The sequence below is a fragment of the Choristoneura fumiferana genome, chromosome 28 (assembly GCF_025370935.1).
Source record: "Choristoneura fumiferana chromosome 28, NRCan_CFum_1, whole genome shotgun sequence".
NCBI lineage: Eukaryota > Metazoa > Arthropoda > Insecta > Lepidoptera > Tortricidae > Choristoneura > Choristoneura fumiferana.
This window is the reverse complement of record NC_133499.1, coordinates 141,705-165,263: the sequence shown is the minus strand read 5'-3', so window position 1 is coordinate 165,263 and position 23,559 is coordinate 141,705. Positions and strand designations below refer to the sequence as shown.

General features: G+C 38.6%; 1 protein-coding gene across 1 annotated transcript in view; it reads right to left on the bottom strand.

Moving 5' to 3' along the window:
• FAM21 (Family with sequence similarity 21) overlaps window positions 1–20,285 on the bottom strand; it is a 31,331-nt gene extending 11,046 nt beyond the window's left edge. The window contains 8 exon segments of the mRNA XM_074109160.1: window positions 1,933–2,052; window positions 3,138–3,265; window positions 4,059–4,147; window positions 4,834–4,973; window positions 7,044–7,128; window positions 8,434–8,531; window positions 15,192–15,294; window positions 20,145–20,285. Coding sequence (XP_073965261.1) covers window positions 1,933–2,052; window positions 3,138–3,265; window positions 4,059–4,147; window positions 4,834–4,973; window positions 7,044–7,128; window positions 8,434–8,531; window positions 15,192–15,287 — 756 coding nt within the window. The 5' untranslated portion in view covers window positions 15,288–15,294; window positions 20,145–20,285.
• Between the last annotated feature and the right edge of the window lie 3,274 nt (window positions 20,286–23,559).

Below are 23,559 nucleotides of genomic sequence, written 5' to 3'. Positions count from 1 at the left end.
ACCTGTTTTCCTTTTTGTACAATAAAGAGTATAAACAAACAAATAAACAACGTCAGTTCTCTCTATATCTTGTCGCCATGACAGATCATGGCCAAAGAGTATTAGTACATATAGAAATCATGATATATTTGTTAGTAACAAAATAACATGATATTTACAATTTACACATCGATAGTAGCGATAGAGCTATATTTCCAAAAAATTAATTGAAATAATATGATATTACGGCATCCTACGGACATTAACCCCTTACCAGGCCCCTTAGAACTAGCGTGTCTTCATACGTACTTTATATACTGTTACAACCGTATTTAACGCCTTGTAAAAAATGTATTTACGAAAGTCGGAGATATTCCTTTAAACACAGAAATAAAAATGTGGGTTACGGTTATCCATCGCCTGTCTAAGTAATTAACTGTCATACTCGATTTTGTCTTATTATATTCTTGATCAGACGATGGGATATATTCCTCCACATCTTATTCTTCAGGGAAAGTCTTTAAAAGGAGATTTTACAGCTAGGTACATGAATTCGCTCTAGGTTAAAACACAAAACAGTTTTATTACTTACGCGAGTTTTTATGACACGACAAGAGAATTTACGGGCCATGGGAAGAATAGCTCCCGCACAGTTAAACTCTAATAAGGCCATGGGATAATGTAAACCCACATCCTAATTTTGGTCATACACAAAAATGCATGAATATTTAGCAATGTTTAAGATTACATTACCTTTCAACACTCAAAATCTATAAAATATCAAAAAATTGTTCGATCTATGTACTTCTGTTTCATAGAAATTAAGGAAAGTGTTCCATTTTCTCCGTAGTTTACTGAAATTAGAGTTCAAGTGAATCTAAACGGCTGCCAAAGATATATTACGCGATTTAGAAGCGTGTTGTGAATGAAGATAATAAAATACTATTTTCAGGGATTGACAAAATATTTTTGTAGGAGGTTTGGAGTTAAAACCTGACTACGGTAACCGATATAAGATGTGGGAGGAATATATCCCTTCGCCTGGTAAAGGGTTAAGATACTCTAAAAACTGTTTACGGTTTGTGCTAGTGCTGCACTCTGTCGGCAGAAAATTGCAGTAATATTCCCTATCACCTGAATTCAATCTGAGCTGTCTGCTGAAGGTAATAGAGATCAAGAAAAAACGGCGTATAGCCACCGAATTGGGATGCACCAAAAAAAATAACCTATAGTTTCTATATTATTTTTGGAAAGAATAGGATACTTTAAGATACCATTTTCATTGATTTTGAATTTGGATGAGTATTTAATTTTTTATAACTTTTTTACGAAATACGCTGGATGACGTCACAGTGAGACAGCCACGTTCCATTGCCTGGAAAAATTCAGGTCGTTCATAACATAATCTGTGGCATTACAATGTGACAATAATACAAGCACGGCTTAGGGTCCTAAATGAACCATGACAAATAGTTTTATTTATTTCTCTTCTTTTAGCTTCGATTATTCCTGTTTGTTTAATTGATAGTAAATAGATATTTATTATTAAAAAATCTGATTTAAAATTCTTTTGTATTTACTTGTAATTTAGTAATTTAATAATTTAATTTGTAAAAATACATTGAAAATACTCGTATACATTTCGGACTTTACGATAAATGACAACTGTTAGCCGGGTGCGCATCATGTGATTAAAGTTCTATCTTTGTCACTCTTTGCTATTATAAGCAGGACAGCAACATTTCAAACTGTCAATTTGCTTAAGAGTGCAGACCTGCTTTATAACTGCCTTTGTGACGGGACACTGCAGTTTATATAATTCAATTTAGCACATTTTTGGAATCTGATTTCTGAAAACTCTTCACAAAGCCTATTTCTCCAATTTTTTTTCGATTTATTATATGTTGTCAAAAATTGGCACATCCCACGCTAGTAAACACTAGAATTATATACCTTGGCATCCCCTCCGAGCCTCCTCGCCAGTTCCGCCGCCACGCTGGAGGGGGACGGACGCACGGGCGAGACAGAGACGGCAACAGCGTCCGACTGCACCGACGAACTGCCCGTAGATTGCTGGTAATATTTTAATTTTATATTATAGGTGTTTAATAGTGGATTGTAAAACAAGCGTTATAAAACGTGACCTTACACTCGAGACGTTTATGGCTTAATCAACTTTTTACCCGACCGCCCGAAGGAGGATTACTACTGTATCTTGTTGCCATGGTAACGTCTTATTTATTTATTTGTAAATAAGTTTTTAGTAAAAAAATATTTATTATACAGGCTTTTTTTTCTAACTGTACTTTTTGTCTACATTACTTGCATTTGCCACCCAAACTACATTAGCATACCAAATTTCAAGTCGATGCCATTAACCGTTGAAGAGTTCCGTCCTGCGGAGACGATCCTGGCCGGACTACCAGAATGTCACTATCAGATTAGTATATTTATCAGGTACCGTTCACCAAATCATACTTTTTTTTATGCGACTGGATGTCAAACGAGCAAGTGGGTCTCCAGATGGTAAGAGATCACCACCGCCCATAAACATCTGCAACACCACGGGTATTGCAGATGCGTTGACAACCTAGAGGCCGAAGATGGGATACCTCAAGTGCCAGTAATTTCACCGGCTGTCTTACTCTCCACGCCGAAACACAACAGTGCAAGCACTGCTGCTTCACGGCAGGATTAGCGAGCAAGATGGTGGTAGCAATCCGGGCGGACCTTGCCCAAGATCCTACCACCTGCACTGGTTTGGGTTATGTTAAGTTTGCATCGGCCCGAAGGGACAAAACTACACAAAAGTAGGAGCTCCGCGTGATCGGAGCTCCGTCGACACTGTGTCTGTGTCGACTCTGATTGTAAACTCGACTTGGTGTTAAAATGCCAAAATCGCCATACAATACAATACAATACAAAGACTCTTTATTGTACACCAGACATAGTAAGCGATACAGAAAACAGATACACAGAAAAAAAAATTACAAATATTACGCCATAGGTGTGCCTTTAAAATCTGAGGGTTGCCCTCGATTTTTCTAGATTCCATTACCAGATTTTGACTTGGTGACAATGGGACCACCTCGGAAGTATGTCTTTTAGAACGGAAAACTAATTTTGAAATCGCGTACCTCCTCCTTTTTCGCACTTACCTTTCTGGCAGGCTGATAGTCCCCCTCTAGCTGTCTGTCTGTCTGTTCTTCCTCCGACTCTGAGAACTGCTCCACCTCCCCCACCTTCGAAGTGGAACTGTCCGAGTCGCTCACGTCTTGGATCAAACCTAAAAAAAAAAGGTTTTCTTTTTCTGACTGTACTTTTTGTTGACTGTACTAGTATTGACATCTTAATTTCAAGTCGATGCTATACCGTTGAAGAGTTCCGTCCTGCGGAGACGATCCTGGCCGGACTACCAGGATGTCACTACCAGATTATTGTATTGTAACCAGGTTTATATTAATATGCCTTTCAAGTCAATTCGACCACTGGAAGTGGGTCAAATTCTACCCACACATACATACATAAGTACGAAAATATAGATGTATACATACATTGCAAGTTAAATAAAAGCTTGTAAAATAGTTGATTGTGCAGCAAGTGCATAAAACGTGCTATTGTATCCGAGCAGTTTATATCGACCAGAGCTGCAGGCGAGGGTAGCTAGTTAAGTTGAGGGTAAAACGGGTTTATGCACGAGTTATACAGTTGTTTTTTGCTTCGATTGCGAGGAAATTGAACAGAAAATTTGCTAATATATATGTTAATTGAAAAGCTTTTATATTTCATCTATTGTTATTTATTATCATTAATAATATTGGTTACTAGTGAGATATAAAATGAATCTTATCTATCTATATATCTCATACCTTTAAACGAGCAATTCTTGTATCTACAAACACAAGAATATATTTCCGGGATCTCGGAAACGGCTGCAACGATTTCGATGAAATTTGGTATGTAGGGGTTTTCGGGGAAGAAAAATCGATCTGGCTTGGTTTTATCTCTGGGAAAACGCTTAGTACCGAGTTTTAGCCCGAGCGAAGCTCGGTCGCCCAGTTACTTCTATGTTATCTTACCAGCATGCCATTTGTTCTTCCAGGCTTGGGACCCTATGATGTAGGGTAAGGGTCTGTCGGAATACAAGTCCTTAGGTTTCAACACCAGTCTGTAAAAAAAACATGTAATGACAGCAGGATTTTGACATTCACTCATTCATTTCATTCATTCTCCTTTTTAAACCAAAAAGCAAACGCAAAAAGAGGGGTGTTATAAGTTTGACCGCTATGTGTGTCTGTCTGTGGCACCGTAGGTCTTAGACGGGTGGACTGATTTGAATGCAATTTTTATTTGGTAGCAGGTTTTAAAAATAAAGTTGTGTTAAATACTTGTGATGCAGAGGTTTTTCCGAACCGGTGGTAGATTTTTTTGACATTCATAAGTGCTTGTTATAGCCTAAATTGAATAAAGATATTTTGACTTTGACTTTGATGTATAGATATCATTTAATAGCATTGTAAATCTGTTTAAAAAAAATATACCTCGTTGAGTTTCTTGCCGGATTCTTCTCAACAGAGGTTTTTCCGAACCGGTGGTAGTTTTTTTTTTGACATTCATAAGTGCTTGATATAGCCTAAATTGAATAAAGATATTTAGACTTTGACTTTGACTTTGATGTCGTCAGTCCTAGTGGGTAGTTTCTTCCCCAACGGTTATCTGTTCTTCCAAAGATGTGACCCACCCATTGCCTCAACTTACATATTTTTCCAGCTATGTCGACGACTTAAGTTATTCCGTTAGCGTGTTATAAGATCCTCTGAATCTGTAAACTCGGCGAACATAGTGTCAAATCACCTGTCATCGCCGCCATCGCTGTCACTGTCGCTGTCACTGTCTCTCAATATGTGCAGCGGCTCATGGTAACCCTCTAGAATCTGGAGACTCTGTTTCAGCTTGGAAAGGTCCGATGACAGCTCCGATAGTTGGGGGGGTTCCTGACAAACAACACTGTAAGTTCGCGCTTGTGTGGAGATAGGATGATTTCTAGGATATGATAGGATGATTGATTTTTAGGATGACGACCAGATGGCCTAGTGGTTAGAGAACCTGACTACGAAGCTTGAGGTCCCGAGTTCGATTCCCGTGTCGGGGCAGATATTTGTATGAAAAAAATACGAATGTTTGTTCTCGGTCTTGGGTGTTTAATATGTATTTAAGTATGTATCCATCTATATAATTTATTTATCCGTTGCTTAGTACCTATAACACAAGCTTGCTAAGCTTACTTTGGGACTAGTCAATGAGGGCTACCCGCGTATGAATTCGCCACTAGAGGCGCTAGTGTAGCGTGAGGTCTCCGAAATGTCAAATCTCATAGTTTGTGGGTGAGCTACGCGGTTTATTTATAACTAGATGAAAACCGGCTTCGCTCGGGTAAAATGTACTCATAATAATTTGTTTGAAATTTTTTTTGGCCAGTGTAAAGACTGTCGTACTTATCGAAAAATCTGACGTATATTCCAGCCTTAATATTATCACAAACACTTTCACAGCTACCTACTTATCGGTATTCACCAGTAGATAGTTTTCCTAAATCTTACTTGCCCAAATAACTATGATGTCTCTGTCTGACAATCAAAGAAATTAGACTAACGGGCCCCATATACCGCCGTGGCCGTGGCCGTGGTGGGCCGTGTGTGGGGCCCTTAAGAGGTCACAATGGAGAACGAAATACGAACCTGTGACTCGTGACCACGTGACACTTAACGCCACTATGATGTGATGACATTGAGATGTTTACTTTCGCTTCGCCATTATATACTTAGTAATTTATTCAAGTTTATATTGAAATACTCGATAATCCGAATTTTCCGCCTACAAGTTGTCGTCTCGGATTGACTAATTTTTTACGCTCTTCAATTGATATGCATTTCGTTCGAGTCTACCGTAGACCAGTACGAATTATTAATATAGACTAGATGAAAACCCGGCTTCGCTCGGGTAAAATGTAGACTCATAATAATATGTTTGAATTTTTTTTTTGCCAGTAAAGACTGTCGTACTTATCGAAAAATCTGACGTATATTCCCAGCCTTAATTATTATCACAAACAATTTAACGGCTAACCTACGTATCGGTATTGCACCAGTAGATATTTCTCCTAAATCTTATTTGCCAAATTATGATGTCTGTCTCATAATCAAAGAAATTAGACCTAAAGGGCCCCCTTACGGTACGGTACGATTCGTCTGTACGATCGATCTGATGAAAATCGACGAATCGTACCGTGTGTGGGGCCCTTAAGAGGTCACAATGGAGAACGAAATGCAAACCTGTGACACGTGATGACACTAACGCCACTTTGATGTCATGACTTTGACATGTTTACTTCGCAACGCCATTATATACTTAATTTATTCAAGTTTATATTGATAATACTCGATAATCCGAATTTTCCACCTACAAGTTGTCGACTCGGATTGACTAATTTTTTACGCTCTTCAATTTGATGTGCATTTCGTTCGAGTCTACCGTAGACCGGTACGAAATTATTAATATAGATTAGAATAATTTTGTGAATATTTTGCAATATCTGAAATTAATTATGGCAAATATGCGTTCCGGGGCAATGAATGTCTGTGTTTTGAGACAGTTTTGTCTTTCGGAAACCTTTGTCCTCCCTTTTTTCCGAACAAAACGGGGACTATGCAACACTGTGGCATGCTCGATATTTTTATGGCACGGTTTTATAGTGTATTAAATATGATTTTAATGTAAACTTTGTTTTCACGCCCGCAAAAACAGACTCTGAAAGCCATACTTAAAAACCTCACGCTACAGTGCGCCATCTAGTGAGACAAAAAACGATAGCCCTCATTGGTGTGAATTGTCCAGTGATATTCCAGTTTGGTCAGGTGCACCAAGGCAACACATACATAAAGCTCGGTCGCCCACGTACTTATGTTAAAAGACAGTAGAGACAATGGTGAGTGAGTGAGAGTGTGTGTGAGTGGATTAGAGAGTGAGAGTGTGTGAGTGAGTGAGACTGAGTGTATGTGTGTCACCTTGCTCGGAGGCGGCGCTGCCAAATCGGCGTCATCCTCGTAGACGCGGCACTCCACGAACTGCGTGTTGCTTAACGCCAGGAATCTGGAAACAGACAAACATACAGACCGGGCACAAGACATACATCAAACTAGCTTTTGCCCGTGACTGTGCAAAATTTGTTCTAATTTGAACTATGGAATTCCTTTCTAGGGTCTGTCTAAAACTATATATCTCCATTCAAAATTTGGGTTAGTATAATTTCGTTTAAAAGCAGCTGGTCTAAGTAGCAAATTAGCAATTGGTCTAAGTAGCGAGTGATCTAAGAAGCTACTCGTCGACTTTGAGTCAAAGAATTTTAGACCACTTGCTTCTTAGACCAGTTGCTTCTTAGACCACTTGCTACTTAGATCAGCTGCTTCTTAGACCACTTGCTTCTTAGAACACTTGCTACTTAGACCACTTGCTTCTTAGACCACTTGCTACTTTGACCAGTTGCTTTTGAGACCAGTTGCTACTTAGACCAGTTGCTTCTTAGACCACATGCTACTCAGACCAATTGCTACTTAGACCCGTTGCTACTTAGACCAGTTGCTTTTTAGACCAGTTGCTTCTTAGACCACTTGCTACTCAGACCAGTTGCTTCTTAGACCAGTTGCTTCTTAGACCACTTGCTACTCAGACCAGTTAAATTGCTTCTTACACCAGTTGCTTCTTAGACCACTTGCTACTCAGACCACTTGCTACATAGACCAGTTAAATTTCTTCTTACACCAGTTGCTTCTTAGACCACTTGCTACTTAGACCACTTGCTATTCAGACCAGTTAAATTGCTTCTTACACCAGTTGCTTCTTAGACACTTGCTACTCAGACCACTTGCTACATAGACCAGTTAAATTGCTTCTTACACCAGTTGCTTCTTAGACCACTTGCTACTCAGACCACTTGCTACATAGACCAGTTAAATTGCTTCTTACACCAGTTGCTTCTAGACCACTTGCTACTCAGACCACTTGCTACATAGACCAGTTAAATTGCTTCTTACACCAGTTGCTTCTTAGACCACTTGCTACTCAGACCACTTGCTACATAGACCAGTTAAATTGCTTTTACACCAGTTGCTTCTTAGACCACTTGCTACTCAGACCACTTGCTACATAGACCAGTTAAATTGCTTCTTACACCAGTTGCTTCTTAGACACTTGCTACTCAGACCACTTGCTACATAGACCAGTTAAATTGCTTCTTACACCAGTTGCTTCTTGACGCACTTGCTACTCAGACCACTTGCTACATAGACCAGTTAAATTGCTTCTTACACCAGTTGCTTCTTAGACCACTTGCTACTTAGACCAATTACCATTAGAACAGCTGTTTTTTAGACGAAATTATACCACCCGTCAACTTACTTGTTGTTCACATTTTGCAGGTTGACGCTGGCGTCTCTCAAGCCTTTTGACATCAGCTCCAGGCGCGCCGTGGTCTCGTTGCAACGGGTTATAATGCGCTGGAGACAAACACTGCATCAGATTTTGAAGTCGGTTAAAGTCTCCGTAGACCGTATCATACATACTATGACCGTAATTGGAACGTGTGAGGGAAATATATTCTTTGTATTGAAAAGTACCGGATTTTTTATTGAAAGCTGTACCCTGAGTTTATCTCTCCGATTTCAACAAGATTTGGGAGGTAGACTCAGTCCATGATTCAGAGCTGGAAAAACAGGGTCACCAGATGTGTCCCCAAAATATTGTATGGATGTGTCCGTATTTTTTCTTAATAAGTCAGTTGTCTCACCGCCAGCGAGGAAACGATTGGCTATCGACTATTTTCTCGCTCAAGAAACGAACAAAAGATATAAGATCCTGTGTGAGTAAAAGAGACACATATATTAATAGTTGATCGCTGGCTGTTCACACCGTCGGCGAGAGCTCGCTCTTACATCTTTTGTCGCAGCGACAAGAGCTATAAAACTCGCTGAGCTATAGATACTCACTCAGCGATGTCAGCTTGGCGGCCGCCCCGCACGAGCGAGTCGAGTGGAGGCGAGTAATCGCCCGTCGCACTCGAACACTCGATTACAGTCGAGCGACAAAACTACACTCGCTTCCCGCTGCTCACCCACTCGTTTCTAGTTACTCGCTCTACTCGCTTCTCGCTCATCGTCGGCGGTGGGACAAGTGCCTAATTATCGCAACGGGACGGACACGTTCATACAATGTCTTGGGGACACATCAGGAGACCCTGTTTTTACAGGAATCATGGACTGACGTTTTAAACTTTCGTGATTCTCACTCATAGTCAAAATACCATATTCGGGACTTATCACGCTATTTTACACAAGTAATATTTACCTCGACATTGCAATGTCGGGTGCATCTTAATGTTCACATTAAAGTACAGTGCATCTTAATGTTTACATTAAAGTATCGGTAATACTTTTTTTAACAATGCATATCTGTACATATTGTAGAAAGCTTATGACATGCATTAGATAAATTATTATTCAAATCAAAGTCAGTCAACGTCAAAGTCAACGTCAAAGTCAACATCAAAGTCAAAGTCAAAGTCAAAGTCAAAATACAGGCCATATCTGAACATATTATAGAAAACTTTTGATATGCATGTAGATAAAGTTATGTATGCGGCAATACATAATTAGCATTAAAACACTGGTGTGATCTTATTATGAAACTCGCCTTCGGCTCATTTCATAAAACCACACTCGTACTTTAATGTCTCTCATTATGCACCAGCCACATAAATAACTATATTGACTATCATGGACTGAGTCTACCCCCAAACTTTGTTGAAATCGGAGAGATAAACTCAGGGTTCAGCTTTAAATAGAAATGCCCGACTATGCCCTCAGCACGTTCCTTGAACCGTCGCCGTCGCGTGCCATGCACGGGGCGTCAAAAACGGTGCCAAAACGCTTCCTATATGTAACTTACTAGCTTTTGCCGCGACTTCGTCCGCGTGGAATATTAATTTGGGAAGTATTTAATTTAATTTAGGATACCTATTCTGCCAATAATAGCACATTATAGAAACTTCTACGGTTTACCAAAAAATCTATTTTAATCATTGCTATAAATATAAACTATTTTTTTTTTGTTCTTCCTTACATCTTTTCTACTTAACACAACTTTTATTTATGTAACCTCTTTGTTTTTCCTTTTTGTACAATAAAGAGTATAAACAAACAAACAACATCATCCATCCGATGTTCTTTGTGTAAAACATAAATATTTGTGGGTAGCCACATTTTATCAATACGACGTGTATTCCACCCTGCCAACACAAAAGTATTATTGTTCATAGTGAACTCTTGACACCTTACGTCCTTTATTGTAAGTCAGGAGGGTAGGATTATAATTAAGACGGCATTTTTACTAAGCATAGCTACACATTTTCCGATAAATATACTTATATGTAGGTAGTAATTTGTTTGGATTCTTGATAACTTTCATCTTCATAAGTTCAAGTAAATGGTCGAAATTTGAAAGCGCAGAGCAAATGTTTTTTAGAATTCCGTACCATAAAGGAAAAATTGAACCCTTATAGGATTACTTGGGCTGTCCGTCCGTCCGTCTGTCTGTCAAGACTCTTTATCTCGTAAACGCGCGAAGTATAGGTATCGAGCTGAAATCAAAACCCTAAACTCAGGTCAATAGTCCCGTAAGCTGTGAAAAAATCAAACCTCTAAGTCAAGGCAATCAAAAGCTATAGTCATTAAAAGGTGTTTTCCATACAAATTGCTCAACAGAAAAAGTTACAATAAATACAATACAAAGACTCTTATTGTACACCAGACATAGTAAGCGATACAGAAAACAAATTATTAAAATTACAAGGTGAGCATAGGCGGCCTTATCGCTTAAGAGCGATCTCTAAAGTTAAAGTTATAGGGTACTTCCGGCTGCCCTAGAAACTTGGAATTTTGCATAAAGGTAGCTCTTAGCACAATAAATAAGAAAAATCTGAAAATCATAATTTTTCATGTCTGACTGTCTATGTCAATAAGCCATCTAAAATGACCCACATTGCGTACATTTTGCTTATGAGCTTAGAAGGCTCTGCTAACACTGCATCATTTCAAAAACGCTTGAACAATATCTATTTTATTTCTTATAAGTACCAATGCCAGTTTCATAAAGATCCATCGATTATCTTCGACAATGACGATCTTCCATATGAAGTTTCATCCCGTATTGCACTCCCTCACAGAAAGAATTTTTAAAACGCGCGAAAAAATATCTATTATCTCTTATCACGTGCCCAAATGCCAAGTTTCATAAAGAACCATCGATTTATTTTCGACATGACGATCTTTCATATACACTTTCTCTCCCCTGTTGAAATAGAGAACCCCCCACAGGAAGAATTAAAAAAAAAAGTGCGAACAATTATCTATTTATCTTTTTCACGCGCCGAAATGGCAAGTTAATAAAGATTCATCGATTTATCTTCAATAATGACGACCTTGCGTATAAACTTTCATCCCTTATTTCTGAAAGGCTCTTTTTCGCGATAAAAGATAGACCTATGTTCTTTCCCAAAGTCTATTCTATCTCTGTACCAAATTTCATCAAAATCGTTCAGCGGTTTAGGCGTGAAGCGTAGCAGACAGACAGACGACAGACAGACAACAGAGGTTACTTTCGCATTTATAATATTACTAGCTTTGCCCGCGACTTCGTCCGCGTGGAATAATAACTTTGGAAGTATTTAATTTATTTAGGATACCTATTCTGCCCATATAAATAGCAAGAGAAACTTCACAGTTTACTGAATAAAATAAACTGAACTGAACTGAACTGAACATCCATACATCCATGTTCTTGGTAAAACATAAATATTTTGCGGGTAGCCACATTTTAGCAATACGACGTGTATTCTACCTACCAATACAAAAGGACTAATTATTATTCTCATAGTGAACTTTTGACACCTTACGTCCTTTATTGTAAGTTAGGAGGTAGGATTATAATAAAAACGGCATTTTTACTAAGCATAGCTACACATATTTCCGATAAACATACTTATAGTAAATTTGTTTGGAATTACTTAAGAACTTTTATCCCCATATTATAGGTCGAAATTTTAAAAGCGCCGGAATATTGATTTTTGGGTTCCGTAGCTCAAAAGGAAAAAATGGAACCCTTATAGGATCACTTTGCTGTCCGTACGTCCGTCTGTCTGTCAAGATCCTCTATCTCGTAAACACGCGGAGTATCGGTATCGAATTGAGATTAAAACCCTAAACTCAGGTCAATAGTCCCGAAATCTGTGAAAAAATCAAACTTCTAAGTCAAGGAATCAAAAGCTACAGTCATTAAAAAGTGGTGTCATACAAATTGCCTTAACAGAAAAGTTATAGGGCACTTCCGGCTGTCCTAAAAACTTGGATTTTTTGCATAAAGGTAGCTCTTATATAGCACAATAAATAAGAAAATGACTGTCTATGTCAATAAGCCATCTATTATAACCCCACATTGCGTACATTTTGCTATGAGCTTAAGGGCACTGCTAACACTGCATCATTTCCTCTGCTAACATCCCTCGCCGGTAAAATTCAAAAAACGCTTGAACAAATATCTATTTATTTCTTATAATGTCCAAATGCCAAGTTTCACAAGAACCATCGATTTATCTCCAATAATGACGATCTTCCATATAAAGTTTCATCCGTTATTTCACCCTCTCACAGGAAGAATTTTAAAAAACGCGCGAACAAATATCTATTTATCTCTTATCACGTGCCCAATGGCTAGTTTTATAAATATTCATCGATTTATCTTCGATAATGACGACCTTCCATATAACTTTCAACCCCTATTTCATCCCCCACAGGTCGAATTTTCAAAAAAGCTCAAACAAATATCGATTTATTTCTTATTAGGGCCTAAATGCCAAGTTTCATGGTTTTACCTTCGACAGCGACGAACTTCCACCATATTAACTTCATCCCCTATTTCAACCCTTAAAACCTTTTTTTCGCAATAAAAGATAGCCTATGTTCTTTCCCAAGGTCTATTCTATCTCTGCACCAATTTCATCCAAATCGGTTCAGCCGTTTAGCCATGAAAGCGTAACAGACAGACAGACAGACAGAGTTACATTCGCATTTACAATATTAATATATGGATTAAGGGCCTAAATGCCAAGTTTCATGGTTTTATCTTCGACAGCGACGAACTTCCACCGTATTAACTTTCCCCTATTTCAACCCCTTAAAACCTTTTTTCGCAATAAAAGATAGCCTATGTTCTTTCCCAATGTCTATTCTATCACTGTACCAAATTTCATCCAAATCGTTCAGCGGTTTAGCCGTGAAAGCGTAACAGACAGACAGACAGACAGACAGACAGACAGAGTTACTTTCGCATTTATAATATTAGTATGGATAAGTATAAGTATATAAGTATATAAGTATATAAGTATATAAGTATATAAGTATGAAGTATGGATGAACCGTTGACATGTATCTGTGTTCTGTGTTGTAGTGTGTGTGTGTGTGTGTGTGTTGTGTGTGTGTGTGTGTGTGTGTGTGTGTGCATATTCCGTGCCTGATACGTTCTTATTACGATCGTGGTGTCGGCGGCCGATCGTAAAATCCGCCAGATTCGCCAGACGAAATTCCTAGGCATATCGTGAAATGGCGCCATTTCATGAATTGCCTAAGGGACATCCGCAATATCGTTCAAAACTCACCGTTTAACGATTTGCCAAGTGACGTTTAGACAGGTCATGGTATTCCTAGGCATATCATGAAACGGCGCCATATCGGTTCTGGCACTTCACCGGCCGCTGCCGCGGCACGCTCGCTTCGCTCACTCGGCTCGTGCGTTTCTGGTCACAATTCATACTAAACTAACCACTCCTCGTTTCGCTCGTCATACCTACATTTTTTTTTTGGCATATTACGATGTGCCCGATATAGAGCTAGGAATATCGACGAATGCGTTGCTCTAATCGATCTGCCGTATTGTTTCTCAGTCACATCGTGTCACAGGGCTCTATCTCTTGTCGTAATAGTTAGACACTTGAAATTTTCACAAATTATGTATTACTGTATAATCACTTTAAAAATAAATGATAAAATTAAACTAAAATAAGCCGTGGTGGCCTAGTGGTTTGACCTATCGCCTCTCAAGCAGAGGGTCGTAGGTTCAAACCCGGCTCGCACCTCTGAGTTTTTCGAAATTCATGTGCGGAATTACATTTGAAATTCACCACGAGCTTTGCGGTGAAGGAAAACAACCTGCGAAGCAATTCAATGATGCGTGTGAAGTTCCCAATCCGCACTGGGCCCGCGTGGGAACTATGGCCCAAGCCCTCTTGTTCTGAGAGGAGGCCTGTGCCCAGCAGTGGGACGTATATAGGCTGGGATGGTTGATGATGGTAAATATTTAAGGGGGTCCCATACAGCAAACGTGATTGTTTTGCAGTTTTTTTGCTAATTTCTAATGTTGTATAGATAATGGTAGGGAACCCTTCGTGCGCGAGTCCGAGTCGCACTTGGCCGGTCTCTTAAGATCTCCAAAATGCAACGGTTCGGATATAATGGCGGTGCCTGCTTCTAAAATTTCACTGTGCATGGCAAAAAGTTCCGTAACAAATGATCTGTAGTAGACTGCCAGCTATTGAGGTAAAAGTGGGTGACACTCTGTCCCGGCCCGGATAATACCGGGATGGAAATACCGACCCTTTAGTTAATGATTATATCATGGACAGGGATATTTGGAAATAATTCCGATCCGCATTAGCGATCCCTTCAAATAGCGAACCTACTGTGTTAAAAATAAAGTTGTGTTAAATACTTGTGATGTATACATATAATTTAATAATATTCTGTTTAAATCTGTTTTAAAAAAATATATATACCTCGTTGAGTTTCTTGCCGGATTCTTCTCAGCAGAGGTTTTTCCGAACCGGTGGTAGATTTTTTTTGACATTCATAAGTGCTTGTTATAGCCTAAATTGAATAAAGATATTTTGACTTTGACTTTGTCTTTGACCCTGTTTTTCGTGTACACGCCCATAGAAGCTCACGTCAGTTGATGGGCGTGAACACAAAAAGCAGGGTCGGTATTTCCATGACGGTATTATCCGGGCCGGGAAAGACTGTCACTCGTAAAAGTTACGAGGTTTCTGGACTTACTTGGTGTATATTCTGCAGAACATCCAGCAGCTGTTGGTCTCCGGCGAGGCTCCAGTGCGGGGCCGCGGCCCGCAGCGCCGCCGTGCCCTCCGCCATATTGGATCTGCACACACCAAAGCCATTACTTAACCCCCGACGCAAGAAGACAGGTGTTATAAGTTTGACCGCTATGTGTGTCTGTCTGTGGCACCGTAGCTCTTAAACCGGTGGACCGATTTGAATGCGGTTTTTTTATTTGAAAGCAGGTTTCTAGGGATGGTTCTTAGACATGTTTCATCAAAATCAGTTCAGCCGTTTCTGAGATATTGAACTTTGAAGTGACAAAGTCGGGGGTTTTCCAACTTTTTGTTTGCTAGATCAATTAGACAAGAATCGTTATTTACTAGTAGCAAAATTTCCGTTTGCATTTTCTCCCGATGGTTTTTTTCCGCTATGGTTTTTTACTGAAGCTTATTTTCGTAGTAGCGTTTTTTTACAATCAAAATTGACAGACACACACAGTGTCGACAGAGCTCCTACTTTCCTGTAGTTTTGGCCCTTCGAGCCGATGCAAACTTAACTTAACCTACACCTACCTATGTTTCTGTGTCGATCAAAAACAAAAACAAACAAACAAATCATCAATCTGCCTGTCTTCCTTTGCGACCATCTTCACACACACATAATCGTCATCATCATCATCATCATTTACACAGCCGTATTAATTAGGGTTGTAACGGAGGCCTTCTTAGCGGAGGCGGAGGCGGGTGCGAAGGCGACGCGTTTCGCCTCCACGGATGCGGAGGTTAACGGAAGCGGATGCGAAGATGAAAGTGGATGTGGAAGAAATAGTTTTATTTTTATTTTTATTCGACTGGATGGCAAACGAGCAAGTGGGTCACCTGATGGTAAGAGATTATTACCGCCCATAGACACTTGCAACATCAGGGGGATTGCAGATGCGATGCCAACCTAGAGGCCTAAGATGGGATACCTCAAGTGCCAGTAATTTCACCGGCTGTCTTACTCTCCACGCCGCTCTGCAAGCACTGCTGCTTCACGGCAGGATTAGCGAGCAAGATGGTGGTAGCAATCCGGTCGGACCTTGCACAAGGTCCTACCACTTGCCGAACCTGCTTTATTGAAATCGAAAATCTCAAAAATTTCAAAAAAACACTGCCAAATCTCACTTGTTTTGGGCTCCATCGTACATGTCACTTAAATAAACAATTACTTTGTACAAAATAACTTAAAATATTCGCGGCTCTTTCAAACAATTACAATACAACTTCGTACGTCAAAGCAACTAGACAGGTTCATGCCCGCCGTGTGTTTGACATGCCCGCCTCCACACCGATTGCGTTCCCTCCGCGCGCCGCGCACCCGTTGGTTCTTGATCGTCGTCATCCTCAGACGAGAAATAAACCTCCGTTATAACTCCGCAAAAAAAAACGCGGCGGCGGAGGCGGAGGCGAAGATACGATTTCTTGCGATACTTCCGCAGTAACGGAGGCGGAGGCGAACTTCCGTTACAACCCTAGTATCAATGAGGGCTATCGTATTTTGTCTCACTAGATGGCGCACTGTTGCGTGAGGTTTTTAAGAATGGCTTTCAAAGTCTGTTAATTACGGGCGTGAAAACAAAGTTTACATTAAAATCATATTTAATACACCTTAAAACCGTACCATAAAATATCTAGCATGCCACAGTGTTGCATAGTCCCCGTTTTGTTCGGAAAAAAGGGAGGACAAAGGTTCCGAAAGACAAAACTGTCTCAAAACACAGACAGACATTGCCCTGGAACGCATATTTGCCATAATTAATTTTAGATATTGCAAATATTCACAAAATTATTCTAATTATAAATAAACCCGCGTAGCTCACCCAAAAACTATGAGATTTGACATTTCGGAGACCTCACGCTACACTAGCGCCTCTAGCGGCGAATTCATACGCGATAGCCCTCATTAACACCGTTCCATTTACTCCCCAAACTACCCTATTGTATGTGACGTCATTGCGACCAAAATCCGACTAGACCTAGTCATGAACAGGTGCATTTGCAGGTGATAGGACCTTGTGCAAGGTCCGCCCGGATCGCTACCACCATCTTGCTCGCTAATCCTGCCGTGAAGCAGCAGTGCTTGCACTGTTGTGTTTCGGCGTGGAGAGCAAGACAGCCGGTGAAATTACTGGCACTTGAGTGATCCCATCTTAGGCCTCTAGGTTGGCAACGCATCTGCAATATCCCTGGCATTGCAGATGTCTATGGGCGGCGGTGATCTCTTACCATCAGGAGACCCACTTGCTCGTTTGTCATCCAGTTGAATAAAAAAAAATGAAAAAATAGCAATGCTTCTCGATTGGCGCATCTCTAGTGGAAATACTACTAAAAAGTTACTGTCTTTGGACGTAATACGTAAAGAAAAGATCCTTAGGTTCTATTTAGTGGGTGGCAACTAAGTTAGCCTACAGGTTTAGGACACTACTTAGGGACAAGTGTGATGAAAACATATTCACATTCGTATTTAAAATATTATATTGTTCAACATTAAAATGTTTATTATTGACAGGATATAGACAAGATAACATTGTTTTAGCCTTGTTTATTATCAAACCACCCACAGTAGTTCTAACCATTAATAATAAATGCAATTAGACTTTACATTGTGCACTTCACTGATGTTGACGAAGAATGTAGCAATAATTTATAAATGCTTTTAGACTTATTCCTAACTTTAACATTGACATACTAATTTTAATTTTGTTATTATTTTTAAATTTAATTCTAATGAGGGCTATCGCGTATGAATTCGCCACTAGAGGCGCTAGTGTAGCGTGAGGTCTCCGAAATGTCAAATCTCATAGTTTTTGGGTGAGCTACGCGGGTTTATTTATAATCAGAATAATTTTATGAATATTTTGCATTATCTGAAATTAATTATGCCAAATATGCGTTCCGGTTTTGAGACAGTTTTGTCTTTCGGAAACCTTTTTCCTCCCTTTTTTCCGAACAAAACGGGGACTATGCAACACTGTGGCATGCTCGATATTTTTATGGTACGGTTTTAAGGTGTATTAAATATGATTTTAATCTAAACTTTGTTTTCACGCCCGTAATAACAGACTTTGAAAGCCATATTTAAAAACCTCACGCAACAGTGCGCCATCTAGTGAGTGAAAAAACGATAGCCCTCATTTGCTGCACATTTAACATTTTTAGGGTTCCGTACCCAAAGGGTGCAAACAAAACCCTATTACTGAGACTCCGCTCTGTCTGTCTGTCCGTCCGTCTGTCAGAGGCCTCTATCTCTTGAGCCGTAGTAGTTAGACATTTGAAATTTTCACAGATTATGTATTACTGTGGCCGCTATAACAACAAATACTAAAACAGAATAAAATAAATATTTAAGGGGGGGCTCCCATACAACAAACGTATTTTATGCCGATTTATTGCTTGATATTAATAACGGCAACAGGTAGACGCTTTAAATATTCACAGAATCTTTAGTTGTATATTCACTTTAAAAATAAATAATTAAAATAAAATAAATATTTAAGGGGGGGCTCCCAAGCGACAATCTTGATTCTTACGGCGTTTTTTGCTAAATGATAATGGTACGGAACCCTTCGTGCGCGAGTACCACTTTTTTTATACATTTGACAATCCTTTTGTGAATTTCTTGCAATTACATGAAATGTGTATAATGTATTTTTTCAGAAGGTAACAGATAAATTTATCTATTTATCTATCTATCTATCTATCTTAGCCGTTCAGCAGCACCAATATAACCAAGCATGCTTAAATTTCTGTTACAACTCTATGTCTAGAGGGCCAGTCATCAGTATGAGATCACTTTAATTACCTTAATTTTATTTGTGTAATTTTCTGTATTGCTTCTGTGTAAGTCTTTTCTTTCTTTCTTAATTTTTTCTCTGTGTACTTGTTTTCTGTATCGCTTACTATTTCTGGTGTACAATAAAGAATCTTTTCTTTTGTATTGTATGTGTCACATATTTTTCACATATTAATGCAAGTCACTGTACTACATAAAAATAAAAGCTTCAAGTAAAAACTAAAAACATAAAACAAGTCTAGTAGTCCAGAACTCAGATAAGTTAAAGTTCAACAATCGGGACAAATTCAATATCATAACAATAAAATTTCCAGAACTGGGTCCCGACCATTGAAGTTTAAGTGACTTAATAGAGTGCTTAGACTAAAAGACTTATTTTACCTTTTTACTTAAAAAAAAATTAAGGCAGTTGGTTATTGATTTCTTATATTAATTTTTTATTTCATGCTTTGCAAAATGGTAGCTTAAGGGGCTGTTTGACCAGCCATTGATTAATTTTATTTGATGAATAAATGTGATGCTGTTTCCGTCTGTTAGAACAAAACAAAGAGAGACGGCATCACATTTATCCATCAGATAATTTTAATCAATGGATGGTGAACCAAGGGATGTGTTATAAATATTTTTTTAAATGTCTTTTTCATGGAACCAATTAAAAACATACTTATCCTAAAATATAACTTTTTTTCATAAAGATATTCAGTAAGTAGTTTATCGTCTTTGATTCTACATTTTGGAGCACCATGCATTGTCAAATAAAGTACTTGGTTTTCGAAATTTTGTAGGTCACAAGAGTGCAAAGCCCTCTAAACTACTGATATCTTATATAGCAAGTAAAAAAAACTTTCGCAATTACTTTTAAACATAACAACAAGAATCAAACTTTTCAAAACATAAAGCATTTGTATAAGCAACTAAAACACTACTAATCAAACATAAAACAAACAATAGTCTTTAAATCAGGCGCAAACTAATCTAAATGTCGGCTATACACAATTGATAGGCAATAAATGATACAGACACAAGTATTAAAATGTAACACTTTGAGATCGCGACAAATTAAAACCAATTTACAATTTAGTTGTTGTCATGTTCAAGTACGTGTAGCTCACTTACCTCGCGCGACGTTAATACACTTTGCCGTCAAATAGAAAGTTAATTAGAGTGCAGCAGATAGAATTCATTTGATTGCTAAATATAAGGTGTTTTCGTATTTATTTTCTGTAAATACACTTTCTCTACGTACAAAAAAATCATAGTTGACAGTGACAGGACTGTTTGGGGTAGCGATAAAACATCGGTTTGCATAATCAAATAACAAGGACTGGAGTTCTGTGACTAGAGCGTATAAATTTCTTAAAATTATGAAAGACGACTACAAATAGGTTTTACATGTATTAAAATAACTGAAATCATACCAAAGGTGCTATTAAGGTTTTATTTAACTCTACTCTATCGTTTTTAGTACAAACTTGAATAGTTTTTTTGACGTTACTCATTTAGTGCTGCCGTTGTAGAAAATAAAAAAGTAGCTAAATAAATTAGTTTTAACTTTTCAGAAACAAAGCTTGAATCGTTCAACATTGCATTTTTTGCAATAAGAAATTATGGGAATCTAAGATACGCAGTTAGTCGTTCTCAACTACTACGCATGGCACGTACCCCGGTTCGGGCTTCCCGAGCTTCCTCTAGTTCGGGAGTTATAGCTACTTCAACAACTTCTTACTCATAAGTTTCTCAATTGGCTACCTTTCTATTCCTTGCAACTTGCAACACTACACGTTTACTTTTCTACTTTCCAAAGGCAAGAGAAAACTGTTTACAGCCTCCAATGCTAATTACTTTTGTCAATTAAAACATTAAAATGGTGCTAACTTTTATTTAATTGTTTTGCATAATTATGTAAATTTATATTTATTTCTCGGCTGCAAGTGTCCGTCAGTTAAATTATTTACGTTATTTAAAATACGACAGACATAACGATGAAAAAAAAAACGATTTAACTCTAAGAATTACTACTCATAGAAAGCATTCACACAAGCGAAGCGAAGCTAAATAAAAGACTCGGAATCCTTCGTGTCCACTATATTTAATAACCCTCCTTTGGGCACTCGTATAAAAATAAAAACGTCCACTGCACTGCCCCACAATATCCACAATAACAAAATTCTGAATAACCTAACCAACAAGAAGTTGGAAAACTCCCGACTTTGTCACTTCAAAGTTCAATATCTCAAAACGGCTGAACCGATTTTGATAAAACATGTCTAAGAACCATCGCTAGAAAACCTGCTTTCAAATAAAAAAAAACTGCATTCAAATCTGTCCACCCGTTTAAGAGCTACGGTGCCACAGACAGACACATAGACACACATAGCGGTCAAACTTATAACACCCCTCTTTTTGTGTCGGGGGTTAAAAATGGTCTATTTTTGACCCTGAAACTATTTATTTTCAAAATATATTTAAAATCCTCGCAACAAGCCCGTTCGTTAATTTGATGTAACTATCACACTATACTTATATGGATTATATGGATTGGATTTTTTTTAATTGTCCCCCAAAACTGTCTTGTCGATATGTTTGGGTAGAAAAGTCAGAAAATCTGAATTTTTTAGAGGTTCGTAGGTACTTTTTTTTTTTTTTTTATACGACTGGATGGCACAGCAAGTGGGTCTCCTGAGTAAGAGATCGCCACCGCCCATAAACATCTGCAACCAGGGGTATTGCAGACGCGTATTACAACAAAATTAAAAAAGTTTCCTCTAGTAGGGTCTTGAGGTCAGCTAGTAGCTCACGCTAATATGATTGACGAGAGTGAGAGGGATGATACGACACGAACTTCGATTTTCGAATTTCGTAGTAGCGCCCCTGACGAACGATCCCAAACTTGCTTCAAAGTAAATCGAGCTAATCACAAGCAAGACTGTAATGTCCTAATGTCAAACGGATCTCAGGAAACTAAGTAACGCCATCTATCTAACGATAATAATATGTTAGCCATGGAACCGCTGTCGATAAGTCTCTTTATTATTCTTTTGAATTAGTACAAGTGTATTTAATCTTTAATATCTTGTTCATGTGCCTCAATACAATAGATGATGTTGTGCTTGTAAATTTAGTTTTTTTTTTTTGTCTGCCTGAGCAGCATGTTATGTTTCTTGTTAATAGTGGAAACTGTTGTAGCTACTGTAATATTTTTATGTGTTTTATACTTTGCATTATTTCAAGCTGTTTGTTTTCCTAAAATAAATAAATAAATAATATTTTTCACGAAACCGCCATCGATTCGCTACCACCACTAGGTCAATCAGTCAGGGGGCCCAGCCCCCAGCAGCCCCCAGCAGTGGGGGGGGGGGGGGGTTCAGTTCAGGCCCTATACCACAAAGTGCAAAACCCGAACTTCGTATGTTGCCGACCGCGACCCGCTGACGCTTATGTCATTTAATACGCGAGTGAAAGGGACGGTGCGATACGACTTCGATTTTAAGGGTTCCGAAACCAAAATGGCAAAAACGGAACCCCTTTAGTTTCGTCATGTCCGTCTGCCTGTCTGTCCGTCTGTCCGTCCGTCCGTATGTCACAGGCATTTTACTCGAAAACTACAAGAATTAAATGATTGAAATTTGGAGTACAGATGTCTTGTCAAAGCCGCTATTTAGTTTTGTAGTTAAATTTCAAAAATAAATACTTATAGGCAGTCCTGGATTTATAAATAGGCTGTATAGGCCGCGGCCTAGGGGCGGCAGATTTCAAAAAAATATTATTTTAGAAAGTTACATAGGGCGGCGGATATAAAGTGGCCTACACTCCTAAAAAACATAAATCCGCCACTGCTTATAGGGGGGCACTCATATTCCATACCTACATCCTACACGTAACAGAATTGTTTTTTTTAACTCGCATCAACGTGTGTGGCCTAGGTAGTTCGACAGTCTTTGAAAAGATAGTTAGGTTTCTCAAAAACTTTTTTGATTAAGTGAAGATTTCCGGAAATAATCGCTGCCAAAGTAGCAAAAATTGTGTCCCCCCCTCTATCTTGTAAACATTTGTCCAAAAAAATTGGCTAAGTAAAGTTTTTGAAGAGGTGCTAAATATATTTTTCTTCGATAGTCGACGTCTTAATAATCGAGGAACTGCAGCTCTTTTATTTTATTCCTCTTATTAATTAGAAATATTTTTTAAGTGGTCGATATGACGTTTGTGAGATTGAAATTGCAGAACCGTTGAGGGCTCAGTACTTAGTAGAAACACTAAAAAAAAAAAAACGAAGTCAACTGTCACTGCTGTCACTGTCAAGTAGAATCTAACCTAAAACCGTTTTATTTACTTTGCGATTTGGTGCGATCAGTGTTTTTTGGATAATTTTTAAAAACCTCTCAGCACAAACTCAGTACTTTAAAATTTGCCGCATTTCTCCACGACCTTTGCATGAAATTGGACCACGTTGGATAGTTTCGAAGACTATTTTGGCTCTGCTTCTTCGACAACGCTGTCTTGCAGTCTCGACGATACGTGGCTTGACTTTTGA